Raw genomic sequence first — 17,009 nt, 5'->3', positions numbered from 1 at the left:
AATTGTCATTCAAAATGCGTCAGCGCTGAAAGCTGAAAATTGGTCTGGGCACGAAGGGGGTTTAAGTGCCCAGTAATAAGGTGGTTAAAAACATTGACTTAAAAACAAACCGAAGTTGCAATGAAACCAAATGACATTTGCTGTCCTGTTGTCCATTTCAAAAGTAAAGAGACAGCCCCATGAGTAGGGATTGCTGTAAAGGTTGTAGCTGGGAACATACAATAGTCACCTTGTACTGTAGTCAGTACAGCCTATAGGAAATGCTACCCAGATAGTGCCATATATTAGAATGGTGGTTGCAGAGCAATAGAGCAAATTGAATAGGGGTTAGAATTTGCTACGTATGAAGAAAGTTTGACTTCTGCTGTAACATCGCAGTTCTCCTTCCTAGGGGTGGCTGTTGAATTACAGCATTTTTAACTTTTCTCCTCCATTTCATTGTAAGTGGATGCACAGAAAAAGTTGCTGACAGGAATTTAACCCTGTATTTTGGACTATTTTCCTGGGAAATGTGCTAGTCCCACAGGAAACATATTGCATGTCTTTAGTTCTTTTAAATTGCTTAAGGGAAACCATTCCGGGGAATTATGTAGGGGTGGTCATTGCTTCTTCTCATTCTACTGATGCTCATTTCCTTCTGTCATGTTTTCAGAATATTTGTTCCAGGTAAGGGCCATAGATAAGGATGTCTGACTTGACATAAATGCATACATGTTTTGGGTTAGTAACTCAAACCTTGTTTAGCCCAGCAAATCGTTATACAAGCGAAAAAATTATAGGGGATTGGCACAGATGGCATCCTTGCCCATATCCAGGAAAGGTGTGTGTGTGTGTGTGTGTGTGTGTGTGTTTTTCCCCTTCTTTCAGGAGCCTGTTTTCAGTGATTTTTGTGTATTTCTGCGTGTTGCAAAATGCAGTGACAGTGATAAACCAGTCCCTTTTTCCTGTGTTTGTTTTTGTTTCATTAAATGGAGCATGCAAGTGACAGACTACTATATGCAGCAGGCAGATGAGTGGAGCTAGATTTCGAGATGCACTTTAAGGAAGGATCTCTCCAATTCCTAGAGATGTGTAGGAGTTTTTGATTTTGGACTTTTACATTCTGTTTTTCAGTTGTATTGATTTTAAAGTGAAACTAAACTGTTAGCAATAAAGTGTCACTAAACCCCCACAACAGTAAAATCAGTCTGCATATGCAGAAAATGCTTGTTATACTTAGTGTGGAACCTAACAGGCTAATCCCCTGCATTGTGTAAAAAGGCTGTTTGATCCAGTCTTCTCTGATCCTCCCCTTCTTCCACAGTCCCCGATCTATCTGCCGATAGAACAGAGCCTCGGGGAGAGCTGTACAGACTCAGTTTGGTGTGTATTGCTGATGAGAAAAGGTGTTTAGCAGTTTTATATTTACTAAAATAATTCCACTTTCATGTTCTGTGAACGGTGGGAGACCGGATATAGTAAATGCAGGAACCTGTGTTTAGTAACACTTTTTTTTTTTTTAATCCCTATGCTACTAGCATTAGTGAATGGGAGGTCAGCTGGGTCCCATAGGACATATGTATATGGGAGGAGGAGGGTGTCCATCCCTTTTAGCCAATTGGCGGCTGTATATGCTGTTTTCCATGTTGTGAACCAAAGACAAAGGATCGTATCAGTTTTATTCTATTAAAGCGCTAGTTTATTACCATACAGAGAGCTTCGATTTTTATTTTATTTTTTATGTCCTTCATCGCTTCTGGATGTCGGTGAGCCTCTTATATGCTGAGTTTACTTGTGCTTATACCCGTTCCCCAGTTTAGTGGAAAAAAAGGTGATGTTTGACCACCTGTGTTCACAGGGGTCAACTTCTTGAGGCTGGCGAAGCAACCCATTTGTTGGTGGTGAGATCATTCACTTATTGGATCTCTGACACCAGGATTTGAACTTTTTGAATCTGTCTCTGGCTGTGGACATAACTTTATCATATGCTTTCATTTATGCACTCTACCATTTTGTGCTGCACTGTTTATATTATGATGTTAATGATGGGTTTATGAATTTTACTTTTGGTGTTCAGCTTGCATATCGATTCATTCTTTTTCATTGATGGTTTTTTTTTAAGACCCCATATACACTATTCGATTTTCTGCAGATTTTTATCTTCAGATTTACCAAAAACCATGTAGCGCAAGGGCATGCCTGATTGCATACAAATTGAAACTCTTAAGCTCATGTTGTATGGTTGTGGTAAATCTGAAGACAAAAATATGCAAAAAATCGAATAGTGTCTAAGGGTTGTGTTGCTTGTATATATATTTTTTATACAAAATGATGCCATGCATTCCAGAAGTCTTCATGCGCATTTCTTATCTAAGCAGACCCTCCTGCCATCATGCCTGAGTTAAATGCAGATGGATTCTAGGAAGTAAAGGCTTTGTTTGTCCTTACTCAAGATAGCTTCAGCTAGAAATGCTAGAGGGTCGTTTTGCAACAAAATAAAGCATTGAGACATTGGCGCGGCTTTTTATATTGTTTATTTTTCTTGTCATCACACGCTAGCCGCTGCCTATATTTGTAGTGTTGTGTTAGCGCGGTTTTTTAGTGTATAATTGAGACATGGATGTATGCGTTTTTTTTTTTTGTAATTCACTCTTTTGCCATTTTTACATACATGTAAAATAGAAATCGGCAGCAACAGTGGTACCAAAAGTGCCTTAAAAAAAAAAAAAAAGTGAAGAACTTCCAGAGTAGTGCACAAAGCAACACAGGGCCGTTTAGAAAAATAAAAAACCTTAATACAGAAAAAAAAACTACCACCCTGAAAAATTCCCTCATGCAGAACACTTCCTTTCCCACAAATTTGTTTATGCCGGAAATAAACCGAAAAAAATCCATTTGTTCAACGGACAGTCTGACCCCAGAAACATAACCAAGGATCGAGATGGCTTAGGATACAACAGTCACATTGAGCAAATGCAAAAAGCAGGTAAGATTTGAACATACAGTGATGGAAAAAAACATGTGATCCCCCTGCTGATTTTGTAATTTTTATTTCCCACTGACAAATGATCAGGCTATAATTTAATGGTAGGTTTATTTCAACAATGAGAGACAGATTAACAAACACATTTCAAAAAAGTTATAAATTGATTTGAATTTTAATGAGTGAAATAAGTATTTGACCCCTTCGCAAAACATGACTGTACATGGTAGCAAAAATCCCTTGTTGGCAATCGGAGGTCAGCCGTTTCTTGTAGTTGGCCACCAGGTTTGCACACCTCAGGAGGGATTTTGTCACATTCCTCTTGTCAGATTAAGGTTTCAATGCTGACGTTTGGTAACTCAAACCTTCAGCTCCCTCCACATATTTTCTATGGGATTAAGGTCTGGAGACTGGCAAGGCTATTTCACTCCTTTGTGGCCTTGGCCGTGTGTTTTGTGTTATCGTCATGCTGAAATACCCATCCACGACCCATTTTCAATGCTCTGGCTGAGGGAAGGAGGTTCTCACCCAAGATTTGATGGTACATGGGCCCCCTCCATCGTCCCTATGATGCAGTAAAGTTTTCCAGTCTCCTTTGGCATAAAAACGCCCCCAAAGCATAATGTTTCCACCTTCATGTTAGATGGTGGGGATGGTATTTTTTGGAGGTCGAAGCCGCATTCTTCCTCCAAACACGGCGAGTTGAGTTGATACCAAAAAACAGATTTTGGTCTTGTCTGATCACAACACTTTAACCCATTTCTCTGAATCATTCTGATGTTCATTAGCAAACTTCAGAAAGGCCTGTACATGTGCTTTCTTGAGCAGGGGAACCTTGCGGGCGCTGCACAATTTCAGTCCTTTGTGGCATAGTGTTACCAATTGGTTTCTTGGTTACTATGGTCCCAACTGCCTTGAGATCGACAAGATTCTCCTGTGTAGTTCTGGGCTGATTCCTCACCGTTCTCATGATCCTTGGAACTCCACGAGGCAAGATCTTGCATGGAGCCCCAGCCCGAGGGAGATTGACAGTTGGTTATTTTGTGTTTCTTCCATTTGCGAATAATCGCACCAACTGTTGTCACGCTCTCACCAAGCTGCTTGGCAGTGGTCTTGTAGCCCATTCCAGCCTTGTGTAGGTCTACAATCTTGTCCCTGACATGCTTGGACAGCTTTTTCGTCTTGGCCATGGTGGAGAGATTGGAATCTGCTTCTGCGGATATGTTTCTTTTATACAGGTAACAAGCTGAGATTAGGAGCACTCCCTTTGAGAGGGTCTTCCTAATCTCGGCTTGTTGCCTGTATAGAAGACACCAGGAGCCAGAAATCTTGCAGATTGATGGGGAATCAAATACTAATTTCATGCATTCAGGCAGGTTGGCTCCCCTTGTGCGAATCACCCTCGTACGTTGGCTCATGCAGGCGCAGTGGCTGGCACGCGCCAACACGCTCTTGCACACGTTTCGGTAGTATGCCTGTGGGTCGGGCAGACTCTGTCTACTGGCAACCCACGATCGCCTAGTACTGGGGTCTCCAAACTGCAGCCCAGGGGCCGGATGTGGCCCTCTGCTTGCCTTTTATCTGGCCCTTAGGGCACTATTTCTCCTACTGATAACAATGATGGGACACTACTCCTTGGCCAATACTGAATATGGGTCACTATTCGTCCTATTGAAGCCAGGACATTTTCTGCTCCCACTGGCCACAGTCTGGCCCCCTGAGGTCTGAATAACAGAAAAGTGGCTCTTTATTTAGGAAGTTTGGAGACCCCTGGCATAGTACAAAGGCAGAATGGGGATCTGCCTTTGTAAACAAGAAAAGCAACAGTGTATTACCAGATTTTAAACCATTTGGCATTTATTTTTTTAATGTTTTGCATGCCTATACCTGCAAAAGGAGCCAGCCTCAAGGGATTTATCATGACTTAATTTTTACTGCATCGCAGGTTATTTTTACAGCAATCTCATCAAATTACTGTACAAATGACGTGCTAATTCTGTGCGGTGAGAGTTGAGCCATACTTGAGGTATAGCTCAATTTGCACTGGATCCACACCAAAAACTGCCCCCCCCCCTTTTTTGTCCGCACTGGAATCGGATTGCATGGTTGTTCAGACCCAGGCGATCAAATTCCATGGTGCACGTTGCATTCTGCAAACTGATTTCTGGGTGTCATACCTTTTTTGACACCTGCAGTGGTTCGCAGTGCACAGTGTGAACTGTCTGCGATTCGGTGTGGGAACTTCACAGAAATCGCTGCGGTCACCACACTGGTGTGAACTGAGGCTAAAGTTCCACTTTAATTTGTTTTAAAGTGCAATTTTGACCTTTTATGTATTTAAACGTTTTTTTGGATTGTATCATATCGGTAAAGATTAGTAGCATGCTAGGAAGACTAGGTCTATGCAGTACCACACTATAACCAGCTTTGCTTTATTTGTGTAATACTTGCAAGCGGTCTGAATTCAGAGCTTTCCTGTGTCTGCACTGAAGTTCATTTACTTGGGTGGAACTCTGTTTACAGTATTAAACTTGCAGTGTGTTGTAGTTGTTTCATGTTACCACACCCTTTCTTCCTGAGTAAAACAGTGTTTATATCAACAGCAAAACATAAATCGTTATTACCATTTATATGTGTATAAAAATGCCTGTAACCAGCCATGTTTAGGCATGGTCTGTACAATCTTGGTTTTGTATGAGTTGCATACACAAAACGATATTGCTTTTGTTGCAATACATGCTATGGTGCACAATGATTGTTACCCTACTTCTACTATCTTGGCTCTTGTTTTATGTAGATTTATAATTTCAACCTTTTTTTCGAAGTGGGATTTCGCCTAGAAAAACTTCAACTTATGTTGTAAAACGGTCTGCAAAATAACATTGTTGGTTTTTCTCTAAGCTGTGTGATGAAGGCTGCATTTAGAAAATGGAATGGCAATATAAATGGAAAGTCTAGAAGGTTGTTAAAATGACATAAAAAAAAAAAAAAAAGTTCATTAAATGTTACAGTGCAATACCTGCAATGAAAATACCAATGTTTTAAGCAGTGTTGTAAAAAAGTAAGGCACAGTTGGCAAGTCTTGACTGTATCCCGGCAAAGGGACACTTAATTGAAATAGCAGTACTTAAAACACTCCAAGCAAATAGTGTTTTTTTTTTTTTTTTTTTTTGTCAAGCCCTCTTTTACCCACATCTAACCAATCCTGTTTGGTGCCGAACTCCCTCATTCAGGTCCCTTGACGCTGCTGGTTTTGGGCGGACTGTTGATCCAGTTCTGCTATGCCACCTTTGATATCATCAGTCCCCAGCCATGCTCCTTTAACGTCCTCTTCTCTCTCAGGGCTCTGCTACAGCCCATCCCAATAACCATTGTCCACATCAGACAGGCACGGATGTAAACAACCTTGGATGGTCCCAAATCGAAGTAGATTGTAAGCTCTAACGATCAGGGTCTTCTGAGTCCTCTTGTACCGAATTGTAATGTAACTAATGTCTGCCTTTATTTTGTTAAGAGCCGGTTCACACTGGGGCGACTCGTCAGGCAGGTCAGCCGCCTGACGAGTCGCGTCCCATTCAATGCAATAGAACCGTTCTAATAGGAGCGACTTCGGGGGCGGCTCAGGGCGACCTGCATTGACTTCTATACAGAAGCCGTTTTGCAGGTCGCCTCTGAAGTCGTCTTCAGGACGACTTGCAGAGTCGCCCCTGAAGTCGTGCCGCGGCTGTGTGAAACGGCTCTAAGCATTGCGCAAACTGTTGCCGCTATATAAATCCTGAATCATAATATTAAACAGGAACGACTTGGGGCTGAATTGTAACATACTGGTTTGTACAGGTTATCTCATCTGATCACTTTTTTTTATTTTTTGTTTTTTTATTGAATATTAGACATTGGGCAACAAAGTAGGTCCCTTTTCCAGTAACCTAATGCCTTCTAATTTAACAGCTTGTTAAATCGAGCTCAGTAGCTTAAGCTGAAATAACATATGTTGGGACACTAATACAGCTGACTTTCATGCTGGCTGTGAAAGAGCAGTGAGGGTGGCCAGGTAAGTTTGTTATTTGGGGGTTATGGAGTTTACAGAATCGGTCGCTCTGCCCTGCATGGGCAAGAGTGCAGTGGGTCTATGATGTGTGTTTACTTTTGCTTATGTTGGACTTGGGAACCCCTCCCATTTTTAAAAAAACATCTATACCAGACTCTCACCTAGGACTGGGATCTGGTATGGATGAATTGAATCCCTGACTGCTTTAGTGGCCAGAAGATATAGATGTACATTTTTGTCAATGTCTGTGTTGTTAGGTATTGTATACAAAGTTGTATACTTAATACAACACAGATGCACCACTTCATAGGAATTTAAGCAATACTAAAATCAACACACCACTTATTTGCCCCTTTTGGCTGCTGTAGTTATCAACACAACTGATGACTCAACTCTGGTGTTAGATCTGGAAACACTTCTTTTGGGTGGACTTGATGGCATGGAAATGGGTAGATAAAGCTGCCTGTTTGTTGTGCTCCTTTCTATGTAAGGAGGGAAATCCTCTTACTGGAAGTTTTCTACCCCACCCACTCTGTCTGCATGGCACTCACCGATTTGATGCTGTCCTACTTCTCTATAAATTGACTTATTAAAGCAGGAAATTCATGATGAAGCTTATTTAAAATCTGGAATGTTTGGATTGATGCCAATAATACGTTTTTATTTTTTTTTTATTTTTTTTTTGGAGTCCTGTTTTCTCCATTTGTCTTCCAGGACAGCCCTTGAGAGATGGAGTCCCTCCCATCGCCACAGGAAACAAATTGCCACAGTTCAAAAGGCGGTCCCTGGTCAGTCATTTGTGTTTCCTCTGTCGGAGGAACATGTTGCTGAGGAACCAGGAGGGACTTCATATCTCAGGGCTGCCTAAAGGGAGACTGCACAGGGGGACTGGGTCCTGTCCGTCTGCTCTGTGAAGTCATACCTTTTTTGCTTTTGGGCACAGGAACCGTTCAGCAATACAGGAGCAGACCCGCTTCCACCTCCTTCCAGTGCCAAGTTGTGGCAGTATAACCCAGGTTCCCCCCAGGAACTGTATAGTGGATCCATCCATCCATCCATCCATTTCAGCTCCTTGCAGCGCGGTGGAAGCCGGAGACGCCGTTCGTGTCATTTCCGGTGGAACCGCGTCATCATGGCGCGTCGAGACTTCCAGTTCATGGTCTCCAGGGCGCAAGGAGGAGAGGAAAAGCCCACGCTGGGTCTACTAGTCCCGACCAGCGTCCAGCAATATCGGACTAGCGGCGGGATAAGGTGTGGCAAGGGGGGACCATGAAGGCGAATCCCCAGGACACTCCGGTGGATGTAGGCACCAGTCAAACCCAGGTAGGCTGCTGAGCAAGCCCTGTACTGGGTTTAGCCCCGTGTTAGGCCTGAATCTTCTGACTCAGACCAGGATGAAGATCAGACCACAGCTAACAAAGTCGCAAAATACAAGGTGTCACTTGAGGAAGTAGACAAGCTGTTGAGCGCTATTATACACTGGAAATTGAGGAGGAAGAAGGTCAATTGTCCAGGCATAACAAAATGTATGAAGCCCTGGGTAAAAAGGCCCCAGAGTATTCCCTATACATAGTGTACTCTCTGATCTTGTCCGCAAGGAATGGGTCGAGAAGCTTTCTTTCCGAATTCTTTTAAAAGACAGACCTTGAAGACGTATTGATCCCCACCAAATTAAAACCTTCCCTCCTGGTGGTGGGAGGACACGAAAAATCTAGACAAAATGGTACTCTGGGTCCTCCCTATCACATCCACACTGACCGCAGATGCGAGCAGTTGGGGAGCCCAACTCATGTTGGGCCCAGGGCAAATGGGACACCAGAGGAGAAAAAGTTCTCTTCCAATTAGAAGGAGCGAACGGCTATCCTCGGAGCCCTGCTAGCTTTTAAGGATACTCTACAAGGTCACCACCTACAAGTCCGCTCAGACAATATGACGGCTGTAGCTTATATAAACAAGCAGGGAAGGACCAGAAGTCCTCGTCTAATGTTGGGCGCCAAACACATTTCAGTGGGCAGAATCCAATCTAGAATCCATCTCTGCAATACACTTGAAGGGGGAACAGAACAGCACTACAGATTTCTTGAGTCGACAACTAGTTTTGAATCAAGAATGGTCTCTGCATCCGGAAGTTTTCATCCTCATATCTACTCACTGGGGGTATCCAGAAGTAGACTTCTTTGCAAACAAAGAATGCAAAAGTTCCCAGTTTCTGCTCGCTATGTCCAGGAGATCGACCCTTAGCGGTAGATGCCTTACAGAGCCCCTGGACCTTCAACTTGGCCTATGCGTTTCCACCGCTTCACCTCATTCTGAGAGTTCTAGCAGAAGAAACATGTCTAATCCTAGTGGCACCATTTTGGCTCCAGAGGCCTTGGTTCACAATTTTACTGAAGTTGACAGGCCAACCTCCTCTGAGGCTGCCCTGCAGACAAGATCTCCTGTCACAGGGACCCCTTTTGCATCCGCAAGTAACCATGCTGAAGCTCTCAGCGTGGTTACTGAGGAAGCAAAGATAAATGACTGACCTGGGACCTGAGGGATCGCCTTTTGAACTGGCAATGTGAGGGACTCAATCTCTCAAGGGCTGTCCTGGAAGACTGCTGAAAAAGGAGTTACCAGCAAGTACTAACTCCGGTTTTCATTCCTATGATTGTGATCCCTCCCATGTTTTCTTGTCTCTGCCCACTTTTTTTCTCTCTCCCTTTATAGCCCAACCCCAGACTCCACTTCTCCAAATATACTGCCTGGAGGGCCTTTTGACCTATAAAACTTAAACCCTGAGATGGGCTTTTAGTATTAAACTAGTGTAATTGTGTTTTATTTAAGATCGGCACCTAGAGCTGTGAAAATCTTTAGTTTGAGGTGGCTGGAAGGAATAAAAATGAGCAAATGGCTGTTTTTTTTGAAAGAAGGACCCATGGAAAGTTTACTTTTATTTTTTTATCTTGCAATTCTACCACAGCATTTTGGTCACTGCTATTGTTGCCTATGTGAACGTTTGCATCTAGGCAGCTATGAGAGATAATGACCCCCACCTTGTTTTGTGCCCTGTTTTGAAGTGGCTTGTTTTTGTCTGATCTCAGGCTAATGAAGCACAGTGGATAGAAGTCCCCATTGCAGAAATCTGGTCTCTTGTGCTAACTTAACTAATCCATTTGGACATGTAGTATTGAACTCTTGAATAGCTTGTTAGAGTATGCTTGAGTAAGTTTGCTAGTCAAAAACAACACCCTTTGTACTATGATTCCCTTGCCCTCACTGCAGATGAACAAGCAGCTGAATTGTGCTTTGTGTACAGAGAATTGTCAGATAGTTTGCGTTATCAAAAATGAGGATCGTGTCCGCATTTTAGATTTGTTTACCTCTAAATACTACACTACTGACGATCTGGGCTGTAGAGATGGCATACCATACTGCAGGGCTTGACAAATTTGCTTTGGAGCCAGCTAAAAAGTTTGGAGACAGTTGGTTTTATTTTTTTACTTATTTTGACTAGCAAGGCTTTGTTTTCGCCGAGGGAAGTGCTAGATCTCAGATTTACATATGAAGGGCACTGGGCATGCTACTGGGTTGGGACCGCTTTCTCACTGGGTGTTTTTAGGAAATGCATTCTCTGAGACCCCCCCCCCCCCCCCTCAAGCAGACAGTCCTTTGCTCTACTGATCCCTGTCCTACATTCTAATGACCTCTGTGTACACTGTCCTGTTGCCCCCTGTCTTCCACCCTACTTGCACCTTATGCTCTCTCCTCTCTACTGTCTCCTGCCCTGCTGTTCCCCGTACACTGCCCTACATCTGACTGACCTCTGTACACTGCCCTGCATCCAATTTGACCTCTTTACAGTGCCCTACATACTACTGATCTCTGTACACTGTATTATACTTTAACCACTTCCCGACGGCCGTACGACTTTGTACGGCCGCAGGGTGGCTCTACATCTCTGACTGGCCGTGTTTTTACGGCCTGCGCGCGCAGCCAGTGGCGCAGGCGCGCGCGCCGCATCGCTGAGATGCCGATGCGAGTACCTGGCGGCCGCGATGTCCGCCAGGGACTCGCGATCGGCGGTTACAGGGACAAGACGTGGAGCTCTGTGTGTAAACTTGTGATCTTTAATGTAAGCAAAAGAAAAAAAAAGTGTTTCAAATTTTTTCCATAATCGGAAAGTTTTAGTACATACCAGCCTCCCTCTTTCCCTATAGTAGTACATATGCAGCCCTCAACCCCCTTCCCCAGAATGGTAATGCCGATCTGTGTCTCTTGTACATAGGGACACAGCATCGGTCACCTCCCCCAGTCACCCCCCTTCCCCCACAGTTAATAACACAATTCATGGTACACATTAACCCCTTCCCCACCCCCTAGTGTTAACCCCTTCAATGCCAGTCACATTTATACAGTAATTAGTGCATATTTATTGCACTGATCGCTGTATAAATGTGAATGGCGCCAAAAATGTGTCAAAAGTGTCCGATGTCTCCGCCATAATGTCGCAGTCACGAAAAAAAATGCTGATCGCCGCCATTAGTAGTAAAAAAAAATAATAAAAAATAATTCTGTCCCCTATTTTGTAAGCGCAATAACTTTTGCGCAAACCAGACGCTTCTTGCGATTTTTTTTTTTTTTTTTTTTTAACAAAAATATGTAGAATAATACGTATCGCCTAGACTGAGAATTTTTTTTTTTTTTTTTTTAAAAATTGGGCAATTTATTATAGTAACAAGTAAAAAATATTGTTTTTTTTTTCAAAATTGTCGCTCTATTTTTGTTTATAGCGCAAAAAATAAAAACCGCAGAGGTGATCAAATACCACCAAAAGAAAGCTCTATTTGTGGGGAAAAAGGAAGTCAATTTTGTTTGGGAGCCACGTCGCATGACCGCGCAATTGTCAGTTAAAGCGACGCAGTGCCGGAAGCTGAAATTTCACCTGGTCAGGAAGGGGTATTGGTGCCCAGTAAGGAAGTGGTTAAATTCAGTTCCGTAAGCGATACCTTCTTTTCTGGCAGTGTCCCTCCCAAGACTAGACTGGATCCGCCCCTCAATTTTTCTTCCTCCCAAGTAGCTTAGTGCTTGTATAGAGGACATTGTATATAATGCATATAAAATAATGGCACTTATCGTTTTAAAATACAACCATAGAGGTGGTCATATTCTTTTAGCAATGTGAGTGTTTTGTCATATGTGTGTTTTTTTTTTTTTTCCATGTAGCTTTCTATAACTTTTTCATACAATTACGTTTGGCCTAATTGATGTACGGTGGGCTGTGAGTTTTTGGTCTTGTCTAGTGTGGAGATGGTTGAGCTAAATTCAGCTTTTTTATTCTAGAGTTACACCTATATGATTTTTGCCAAAAGTTCCCGCGCCCATCATTCCCCCCTCTCCATATATTTGATGAGGACATATTAATCCTTATTTTTATTTTCATTGACAATAGTATACATAGGCTTTCTTTTGAGTGTTGTAGGGCTGCAACTAACGATTATTCTCATAACCGATTAGTTGGCCGATTTATTGTTTTGATTAATCGGATAATAGCCTTTAAAGAAAAAAATTGCATTTAAAAAAACCTTTGGGCCAATTTGTTGTTGGGCAGATTACAAAACACAAATTGCCACAAAAACACATTACATGCTTATCTGCAGCTTCTCCATTGAAGTATATTGAACCAAAAAAAACAAAATAGCATAGTTTTGCGTTAAAAAGTCCTTGCCCTTTCCAAATAGACAGCAGCTGAAAAAAAAATCATGGATGTAAATGTGTCCCATAGGAAACCATGTAAATGAACTGTAGGGTGTTTCTGCAAAAAACAGGTGTGAACCCAGGCCTGAGATGTTTAGTAACATAATGGGGTTAAAAAAACACAAATAAGTACAAAGAGCAAATAATCTACTGTAAGGGGTTCAATTTTTTACTGTCGGACAGTGAAAGTAATATTTACAGTAGCGATTAGCTTTTTTGTACTATAAAGGGCTATTTTTTTTTTAACCCCACTGTTACTGGCCGATCGATTATGAAAATTGTAATCGATTAGTTGTTTCGGCCCTAGAGTGTTGCTTTCTGTAGTATACATATATACGATTTTAAGACTTGGGACACTTTTTGGGTGCCCCAAGGAGAGTAGTAATGCAGCATGTGTAGGGAGCCACCATGAACAGTGGTTCTGGCCACCAGCTCTGTGACCCCCCCCCCCCCCCATAAACCTAGCGCTTTGACCCTTTTGCCCCCAGAATGGTACATACTAGAGCTGCACGATTGTTAAAAAAAAAAAAAATCTATATCTCGATTCAAACCCCCCCCCCCCCCTCACGATCTTAATCCGGCATTTCCACGATTTTATTCATGTAAAAAAAGTGCAGAGTTCTCTGCTCACTCAAACACCAGCCAGCAAATGTAATTCAACATTGCTCAGCGCTGGAATATATATATATATATATATATATATATATATATATATATTAAATTTTTATAAAGCAAAGAGACCTTAGAAAATAGTGGTCATATTTTATGTCATAATGTCTTTGCACAGTGGTCTTTAAATTTTTTTGGGACAAAATATACTTCAATGAATAAAAAAAGAAAACTATAAACCGTAAAGTTGACCCACTTTTTTTTTTTTTTTGTATAATGTGAAAGATATTGAGTCAAGAATCGTGAGAAAATTGTGATCTTTAATGTAAGCAAAAGAAAAAAAAAGTGTTTCAAATTTTTTCCATAATCGGAAAGTTTTAGTACATACCAGCCTCCCTCTTTCCCTATAGTAGTACATATGCAGCCCTCAACCCCCTTCCCCAGAATGGTAATGCACCACACTGTGCCACCTCTTCAATATTTGTACATGCTTGGCTCTCTACCCCGTCCAGAATAACCCATACCCAAACCCTGTGCCCCCCCATCCTTCCTTTCTATAGTATTTATCTTGCAGTGTGCCCCCCTCCTTCCTCGGAATGGTACATGCACAGCTCTGTGACCTCCTCCTCCATAATGGTATATACCTAACTCTGTACCCCTCCATCCCAACCAGAATTGTACACGCCCAACTCTGTACCCAGGCTCTTGCAAGAAATAAGCACACAGACACTGGAGTGGGGAATGGGGTTGACCTTACGAAGGGGCAGTCACATTTTGGATAAATGGCTGTGGGCTTTTTATAGGGCCGAAATAACTAATCGATTATGAAATGTAATCGATTACTACCGTCATAATCGATTAATTGGCCAGTAACATAATGTGGTAAAAAAATAAACTAAAATTATCCATTTTATAGTGCAAAAAGAGCAAAATCGATTTAAACGCCAGCTTATCACTAGAAAAAAAATCTATATGGTTTCTCCAATTTGTCTAATCATACCTCCCCCAAAAATGATCAGGTGGAGCTGCTCCATGCCAGAATGGGGAAGCGACTTCTAAAGTCTATGGGCATTTTACTTTTATTTCTCTTGTGTATGTTTGTTTATAGTTCAACAGCAACGATTTGTTGCTCATAAACTTTGGGGTTACTGACCACTTCTTAACCACTTAAGTACCGCCTCCTGCAGATATATGTCGGCAGAATGGCACGGCTGGGCACAAGCACATACCTGTACGTCCTCTTTAAGTGCCCAGCCGTGGGTCGCGGGCGCGCGCCCGCGACCCGATCCGAAGCTCCGTGGTTGCGGGACCCGTGGACCCGATCGCCGCTTGAGTCCCGCGATCGGTCCCCCGGAGCTGAAGAATGAGGAGAGCTGTGTGTAAACACAGCTTCCCTGTTCTTCACAGTGGCAGCTTCATTGATCGTGTTTTCCCTAATATAGGGAAATGCGATCAATGACCTGACATGTCCAGCCCCGCCCCCCTACAGTTAGAAAAACATATGAGGTCACACATAACCCCTACAGCGCCCCCTAGTGGTTAACTCCTAAACTGCACTTCAATTTTCACAGTAAACAATGCATTTTTATAGCATTTTTTTTTGCTGTGAAAATGACTGGTCCCAAAAATGTGTCAAAATTGACCGATGTGTCCGCCATAATTTCGCAGTCACGAAAAAAATAGATGATCGCTGCCATTGGTAGTAAAAAAAAAATAATAAAAATGCAATAAAACTATCTCCTATTTTGTAAACGCTATAAATTTTGCGCAAACCAATCGATAAACGCTTATTGCGATTTTTTTTTTTTTTTTATACCAAAAATGGGCAGAATAATACGTATCTGCCTAAACTGAGGAATTTTTTTTTTTTTATCTTTTTGGGGGATATTTATTATAGCAAAAAGTAAAAAATAATGAATGCTCTATTTTTGTTTATAGCGCAAAAAATAAAAACCGCAGAGGTGATCAAATACCACCAAAAGAAAGCTCTATTTGTGGGGGGAAAAAAGGACGCCAATTTTGTTTGGGAGCCACATCGCACGACTGCGCAATTGTCCGTTAAAGCGACGCAGTGCCGAATCGCAAAAACTGGCCAGGTCATTTACCTGCATAAAGGTCCAGGTCTTAAGTGGTTAAAATGCTGATCTGTAGCGTTTAAACTCAAGGATAAGGACCCTTCTGAAGTCAATCGTGTAGAATAACATCCAGGCAAGTAGTAGTTGTATGAGGAGGGAAACCACTGCAGACCGTGCAATTTTCTATTTATTTTTTTGCTTTCAAAGATTTTTTATTTTAGCATTTGCTCTTTTTAATAAAATGTATGGACTGTATTACAACTAAAATGACTAGCTGCATTGGTAACAAACCTCCTGACTCATTTCCCTTTAATTTCAGGAAAGCCTAATGGAACTGGCACTTCAGATCGGACTCAGCTTTCTGGGATGTACAATGTTCGAAAAGGAAAGATGCAGTTACCTGTAAACAGATGGATGAGGCGGCAAGTGATCTTGTGTGGTACTTGTCTGATTGTGTCATCGGTGAAAGATAGCCAGGCTGGAAAAATGCATGTTCTTCCTTTGATAGGCGGAAAGGTACTTGCCTTTTTTATTTTTCTGGATTTGATACCTGTATTTTAAGAATTGTAGTAGTTAATAAAATAAAAAAATTAAAGCATGTGTCTGCTCCCAGGCACATGTGCAGAATTTTATCTTCATAAGTCTGGTAGGCATATGTGGATTTCTCAAGTCAGGTGACAGCCCAGCTGACGTGCTGCACAATGGAAGACATGGAAAATTCCGACTGCTGCACTCCAACGCTTCACTTTATTTGGTCTAAACATTAAAACCAAAAATCAGATGGAACAAGCACAGTAGGGGACAAGCAGGTAGACTCATTTCGCACTGGAGTTGGCACTTAATGCTTACCCAGTGAATCTGAGTAACAAATGCCATTTTTTGTGATGAAAGACAGCTGTCCTTAAATGTTTAAAATTGGTGTTACTCGGGTGCACTGGGTAATGATTAAGCACTGACTCCAGCGTAAAATGCATCTAGCGGTTTGTCCCCCACTGTGCTGGTTCCATATTTTAGTTTTAATGTTTATACCAAATAAAGTGTATTATTGGAGTGCAGCCGTCCAGATTTTCCTGGTCTTCCATGTACGACTTCCATTTTCCTTCTAATCTCTGCCTTGCTTATTGGTTCTGCTTTTACCCCATCCTGTCATCCAAGTCTTCTCACTGTTTTTATAGCTGGATTCAGTGGTATGCTGGTATTGGGGACAGTGATGGTGGATAATACAAGTCCTCTTCACTCTGCGCACAGACCGCCCAAGTAACTTCACACAGGAACTAACATCCCAATGCATGATGGGATTTGTAGTTCCTAATAATTCCGGGAGAGCTGACGTGCAGTGTAACTGTGTTCACTCTCACACAGCCCTGGTACATGACGAAAGAAGTCTCTTGGCCTTTGTGACCATCTTGTCCAAGGACATCGCTGGTGTTGGTGTCTGGAACATTGTCTCCAGAGAATACAAACCAGAGTTTCTACACTACGTCATGTAATCACATCTGCCAATGCCCCTGCCGAGATTTGCAGACCTACATGTGGCTTTTGAGCAGCTTTTTTCCCAAGGGGTTATAACCATGCTCCC

General features: G+C 42.2%; 1 protein-coding gene across 2 annotated transcripts in view; it reads left to right on the top strand.

Moving 5' to 3' along the window:
• Nucleotides 1-17,009, top strand: part of PHLPP1 (PH domain and leucine rich repeat protein phosphatase 1) — a 190,022-nt gene that overhangs the window by 40,336 nt on the left and 132,677 nt on the right. For both annotated transcript variants that reach the window (XM_040353600.1, XM_040353599.1), the window contains exon 2: nucleotides 15,750-15,946. In XM_040353600.1, coding sequence (XP_040209534.1) covers nucleotides 15,750-15,946 — 197 coding nt within the window. The remainder of the gene's footprint in view (nucleotides 1-15,749; nucleotides 15,947-17,009) is intronic.

Source organism: Rana temporaria, chromosome 5 (assembly GCF_905171775.1).
Source record: "Rana temporaria chromosome 5, aRanTem1.1, whole genome shotgun sequence".
NCBI classification, from domain to species: Eukaryota; Metazoa; Chordata; class Amphibia; order Anura; family Ranidae; genus Rana; species Rana temporaria.
Note: the sequence above shows the minus strand (reverse complement) of the source record. Positions and strands in the feature narration are given on the sequence as shown.